General features: G+C 38.8%; 1 protein-coding gene across 1 annotated transcript; it reads right to left on the bottom strand.

Annotated features, from left to right (window-relative positions):
- Positions 1-278: 278 nt before the first annotated feature.
- On the bottom strand, positions 279-1232 carry LOC121654607 (olfactory receptor 51F2-like). Its single transcript, XM_042008823.1, has one exon. It carries the CDS (start codon positions 1230-1232, stop codon positions 279-281), a length of 954 nt encoding a protein of 317 aa, XP_041864757.1.
- Positions 1233-6735: the final 5503 nt, after the last annotated feature.

Raw genomic sequence — 6735 nt, 5'->3', positions numbered from 1 at the left:
GTTTGCACAAATAGCTCTATAACCAGAAAGAATATGTAATTTTCTTTCTTCGGGGAAAATGATGCAACTAATGAGAGTAAAACATTCTTTAAAAACAAGGCAAATGCTTTATATTACAATTATGTCATATGATTGTCTTAAAAGAAATTAAAATGTGTTTTGAAGATCACAGAAGTTGCTAAACTGTACACAATGTGGCCAGTACCATATAATTAACCTATTTATTTTACATAGTCTTGTTATGTAGTAAAACATTTCACGCATCAATGATAAAGAGGTCATTTTGAAACTATGTTACAAAGGTGATGTCTTTTCCAAAGCTTTTTAATAGCATTCAAAACTTCTTCTGTCTTCAAAGAGTATATAATAGGATTGAGCAAAGCTGGAAGGGTGTGTGTCAAAGAGGAATTTATGATTCTGGTATTTGGATGGATGTATGAAGCCACTGCAGCTATGTTGGTGTACAGCAATGGTAGATAGAAAATAGCAATAAGAATCAGGTGAGATGTGCAGGTTTTCAATGCCCTGAGTCGTTCCTCTTTAGATGCAATCCTGCTCAGTGCTATGGAAATACAAACATAAGTTATAGCTATCAGTATAACAGGAATGCAGATGACTACAAAAAACATAACATATGCCATTATACTATTTAAAATTGTATCATTACAGGCCAGGCGAAATAGCGGCCCATGATCACAGTAAAAACTTTGCACTGCTAAAGATCCACAGAAAGAAAGGCGATCAATTAGATCAACTATACATGTTATCAGGCTCAACAAAAGCACCCATGAAAACAACAACATTGCAGCAATAGACTTTTTAGTAACAATACTGTGGTACCTCAGAGGGACATAAATTGCTATAAGTCTGTCATATGCCATGGTGACAAGTGTCCATGACTGCAAACTTCCAAATAAAAAAACAAAGAACATGTAACCTAAACAAGCCTCATAGACAATGTACCTCCTGTCAAACAGAAATGTATCCAAGACTTTTGGGATGAGAGCTGTGCTGCCACACAGATCTGTCAAAGCCAAGTGGAACACAATCATGTATTTAGGAGTATGAAGAGACTTTACCAGAAAGATGACAAAGAGGAGAAAAACATTTCCAAGAACAGTAACAATGTAAACAAAACATAAGAATGCATAGTAAAAGTTAGTATGAGGGATGTTGGAAAAGCCACTCAGGTAGAAATTTGCAGGGCGAACAAATGTCATGTTAAATACCATGATGGCTTTCCCTTCTGAGTTAATGATCACTTTCTGTTTGATTGGATATAAAAAAGCAAATAACAAACTACACAATATATTTAAAGATGGCACAGCTACTAAAAGTTGCCACCAACAAAATCACCTGAAGCAACATCAGCTGTGCGGTGCACTATTTTAATCCATGAATTTATACTTGAAAGAACGGAGATACAGGGAGATGTGTCACATGGTTTCTAATGGGATGATGAAATGCCACAGTGGGGTAGTTACAATCAGACACTGATTCAGTGTGTAACTGTTTACACATTTACTGCTTCAGCTGCTATTATCATGAGATTAGTGCACCAATTAAAGACAAAAAACAAGGCACAAATGGCAAAAACAACCCAGTATGAGACATAAGCTGATATTCATATCGTATGATCCTTTTTACATGCAAAATTTAGTCAATAGCAATAGCAAGTCAATAGCAGTGTTAACACAAAAGACATGACTGAAAGTCACCCTCTGCTACAAATTAATATTTTAACACCGTTATCATGCTCATCAAGTGTTCTCTTATTCTTATGTTACAAGACGTATCATAAACAAAATCCAAAAGCCATCCAAATAATGAGCCTCAAACTGTTCTCACAAACAAATTCATAAATCTTTGTATCTTGAATTTGTTCTTCGGTAGCAATGAGAACTTAAAAAGTTTAGTAAAATTCAGTGTATCTTTTATTCTTTAAAAATGAGTTATAATGACAATACAGTATACAAAAGTACATTGTTATTTTCAGTAGCTTAAATGAAAATTTTGGTTACATAAGAAAAAGATAAGTAAATCTAAAATTTGATACAACAACCAAAAAGCAAATATCTGGTTGAATGGATGCAGAGTGAAATTGCAATGTTATAGTAGTTTTTTTGTTGTTTTAAATTAATCATCAACATTTCCAAGTTAAAACATGTGTATTGGTGTCGGAACTTCCCTGAAAGTCTTTCTTTTGAAGACGGTCAAGTTTTTCTGTCTGGGCCCTTTGGTTACAGCAGAACTGCCAACAAGGGTAAACTTTAGCAAAAACATTATTTTAATTTGCTCCTGGGATCTTGTCATCACAGGAGGCTTGAATAAGCCTGCCCCTCTTCCATGCCTAAAGTCATGCTTTAGGCGTGGAATGATGTGATATAAAGTCATGCTTTACTACTGATGCAGCCAATGCTAATGCTAACGCTAATACTAATGGACGAGCCTAAAAGTTTAACCCCCTGCAATGTCGAATGAGGCCCATGTTCTCTTTTTTGTAAGTGGGGTGAAGTGCTCTGCCACGCAAATTTTTGTGGGTCAGAACAAGGCCTATGTTTGATCTTTTTTATTTAATAAGCTTTCAAAAAATATTTAAAGACACTTAGAGGACAGTGGATACATGTATAAACTATGGGGGGATGCGGCCTGGATCGTGACCAAGGACGGGACTGCGAGAGTCGTCAGGTAGACCAAACCAATTTCCAAAATAAGGTTTAGAGCTCCCTATTACGGAATACACAAGTACGATCAGGCTACTGACTGACAGAAACGAAGCAGACATACAAAAATAATCTCTTTATTCACAGTAAATTCATGAAAACATTTCTTTGCGCAATCGAGAATTACTAACATAAAGAAATCACTGCAACCAAAAGAAAATAAAGAAAACCAAAAGATTAATGAATTAGTAATCAAACTCAAACCAATACGAAATTAGTAAAGTACATACTTAAACCACCCAAAAGAAAATCCCACGTTACTCAAACTTCTAAAATCCTTTGTGCAAACCGTCCACGCCAACCCATAAATATGGGGGGAAAGCCAAATAAACACTAACTAACTAAATGCGAGCATAGACCGCGGGGCAAGAACAACCACGTCCAACCCTACGGCTTAGCTTAGCACAGATTAGTCAATCTAAGAGCAAACCTGGTGTGGCAACAACTGGAATAACACAGGGCCTAGCGTAACGCAGAAAATAGCATAGAACTAAGGACGCCAAAGAACATAGCAGGGAACAGGGGCAATCTGTAACACCAAAGAGAACACAGAATTAGCCATCAAACCTGTTAACCATTATCCACGTTAGCATCTGCTGTGCATAATTCTTACCTGAGCAACACAGCTTCCTTCGAGCACCCACATGAACATCCCTTAGCACAGCCTAGTGAGAAACAGTTAACATTAAAGTATCTTACTGCACATGCTTTGTCATTTCCTTACTGTGCTGTGTAGAGAATACGAAAAATCGTTCTTTATATTCAGTAGCTTCTGCAGCATTATTTCTTCAGCAGCATTATCTTCTTGTAGACCCATCTGTGTTACATTTCCAGTCTATAGTAGTCACTTGTCTAGCTGAACTCCAAGGTCTTTGTATACCTCCACTACCTCTACCTCTTCTCCCAAGATGTAAACAAGGGGTTTGTTTACTTCTGTTCCTCCTGAAGTCAACAATCATCTCTTTCATTTTGTTTGTGTTCAAGATTATTTCCCGAATGAAAAGGTAATTTGTTCCAAAAATTACTTGCCATAGCTGAAAGTGATTAAATAGTGTTTTACCTCAAATCAAATCAAATCAAACTTTATTTATATAGCACCTTTCATACATAAAAATAGCAACTCAAGGTGCTTTACAGAGAGTAAAATCCCCCAGAACCCCAACCCAATAGCAGCAAGCCGTCTTAGTTATGTTTTTAATATGCGGCTCAAAACTGAGATCTGCATCTAAAATCACTCCCAGGTTTTTTACTTGATTAAAATGGTTGAGTGCTATTGTTTTCAGTTTGGCCTCCAGTTTCTCTCTCTCAGCCTCAGGTCCAATCACTAAAACTTCTGTTTTGTCCTGGTTGAGCTGCAAGAAGTTTTCTGCCATCCACCCTCTGATATCTAAAATACAATCTAACAAGGCATCAATGGGCCCGTGCTCATCAGGAGTCACGGCAACATATAACTGTGTGTCATCAGCATAGCTGTGGAAATTTATGCCATGTCTCCTGATGACATCACCAAGAGGAAGCATGTAAAGATTAAAAAGGGTGGGGCCTAAAACTGAACCTTGGGGTACACCACAGGTTAGTCTATAGCTCTTGGACGAGGATTCCTTCATGCTAACAAAGAACTCTCTATCTGTTAGATAGGATTTAAACCAGTTAAAAACAGTACCAGTGAGGCCAACCATGTCGTGGAGTCTGTTTAAAAGAATAGTGTGGTCAACTGTGTCAAAGGCTGTGCTGAGGTCAAGCAACACTAAGACAGAGAGTTTTTTCATGTCAGTATTGAGCCTAAGGTCACTCACAACCTTGACCAGTGCCATCTCAGTGCTGTGATTGGTCCTAAAATCTGACTGAAACTTCTCAAATTTATTGTGTGAGATTAAAAAATAATTTAACTGATAAAAAACAGATTTCTCTAAAATTTTGCTCAAAAATGACAGGTTGGATACTGGTCTGTAGTTGTTGAGGACTGAGGCATCTAAATTGCTCTTCTTCAGAACAGGGGTTACCACGGCTGTCTTTAGGGAGGAAGGGAAGACGCCCGTCTGGAGAGAGCAATTCACAATGCACAGTAAATCCTCCTCACAAGAGCCATAGACAGTTTTAAAAAAAGCAGTAGGGATGGGATCTAAAAAACAAGTTGCAGATCTTAACTGTGAAACAACATCCCTAAGCATTGCAGCATCAACCAGGGCAAAACTCTCCAGTGTTTCCTCACAAGTAAACAAAGCCCCAGACCGTTTAAAATCTACAATGTGATGTTGACGCAGGTCAGATCTGATTTTCTCTATTTTATCTCTGAAGTGGGCTGCAAACTCCTCACACCTGGCATCAGTGGGTGTATCAGCAGGATTGTTAAAAACAGGCCAGGCGGTTGATTGTGGAGAAGAGAACACGTGGTTTGTTTTTATTGTCAGTTATGAGTTTAGAGAAGTGGGCCTGTCTTGATATTCTAACAGCTTTGTTGTAAATACATAAGTGTTCATGTAGAATTTGATAATTTATTGTTAGTTTGTTTTTTCGCCACTTCCGCTCTGCTATTCTGCAGTTCCTTTTTAACTTTTTGATATCTTCAGTTTTCCAGGGAGGAGCTGGTTTTATTGTTACTTTCTTCAGTTTTAGTGGGGCCACTTTGTCCAGGGTAGCACGTAATTTACTGTTAAAATGGTCAACAATAAAGTCACAGGATGAGGGTGAAATAAAAGCTGGGGCGCTGTGAAGGTGATCAGTAAAGTTTGCAGCCACTTCAGCATTAAGACAGCGTTTCCTAATGGTCCGTTCAGGGATAGCTTGTTTCATAAAACCTTCAACCTTAAAAAAGACACAGAAATGGTCAGAAATACCTAAATCAACAACTGATGTTATGTTGGTAAATAGTCCATAAGTAATAACAAGGTCTAATGTGTGGCCCTTGTTGTGCGTAGGTACTCTGACATGCTGGGTAAAATTCATACAGTCTAAAAGATTTAAAAAGTCCTGGGGGAAAGAGTCTGACTGATTATCTATGTGCAAATTAAAATCACCTAAAATAACAATCCTCTCATACTGGTTGTGAATGATTGAAAGCAGCTCTGAAAAGTCTGTTATGAATGATGAGCACCCTCCAGGAGGTCTATATACTGTTACTCCAAGGACAGGTGGGCTGCTAAAAACAATGGTGTGATATTCAAAAGAGGAGTATTCTTCAAACGAAATGTCTTTAAAACCAATGGAAGATGACAGGATAGAGGCTGTCTCACCACCCTTTCTGCCTTTCCTGGCCTTATATGTGAACATGTAGTTATGTGGTGATGCTTCAATTAGGGTGATGGGGGCATCTGTGCTAAGCCATGTCTCTGTTAAAAACATACAGTCAATGCTGTTGTCTAAAATCAGGTCATTTATAAGAAAGGACTTATTTAAAAGTGATCTGACGTTCAGTAGGGCCATATTCAGGGGACCAGGATGAGTGTCCTTAGAAACTGGGTGTGTGTTGGGTGGCCTGTTGAGTGTCTGTATTGACGTGAGGTTAGCAGGGTTTCTGTGGGACTTTTTACTAAGTATCTGCGTTCTGTTCGTGATTATGGACTGTATGGGGAGAGACACAGGTGTGGGTGGTGATGCCAGGTGGTACTGATAGGGGGCGCTGGCAGGGGAAACAGTGCTCAATGGTGCAGGTAGGGTGTTGTGGTTGGTAATTATTATGGGACGTGTTTGTAGTGCATCAGGCATACAGGGGGCGCTAAAGGGGCGGTTAAGTGTAATGGTTTCAGGCAATGAAGAAGTATGTGCTGAGGGGGTGTGTGGTGTAAATAGTCAATCACGTGGGAAAACCTGCACAGCGTGTTGCAGATTAGCCGCTAACAAACGGCTACTAAGCTTGTTGGGAGGCAAACCGTCTGAGCGAAATAAAGACGAACGCCCCCAGAACAGATTAAAACTATCAATAAAACACATGTTAAGAGATTTGCACGTGGACTGGAGCCATGTATTAAGTGACAAGATTCTGCTGAACCTGCCACTGCCCCGGCGAAGAGTT

This window comes from Melanotaenia boesemani, chromosome 15 (genome assembly GCF_017639745.1).
Source record: "Melanotaenia boesemani isolate fMelBoe1 chromosome 15, fMelBoe1.pri, whole genome shotgun sequence".
In the NCBI taxonomy this organism is placed as follows: Eukaryota; Metazoa; Chordata; class Actinopteri; order Atheriniformes; family Melanotaeniidae; genus Melanotaenia; species Melanotaenia boesemani.
This window is presented reverse-complemented; position numbering and strand designations above follow the sequence as displayed.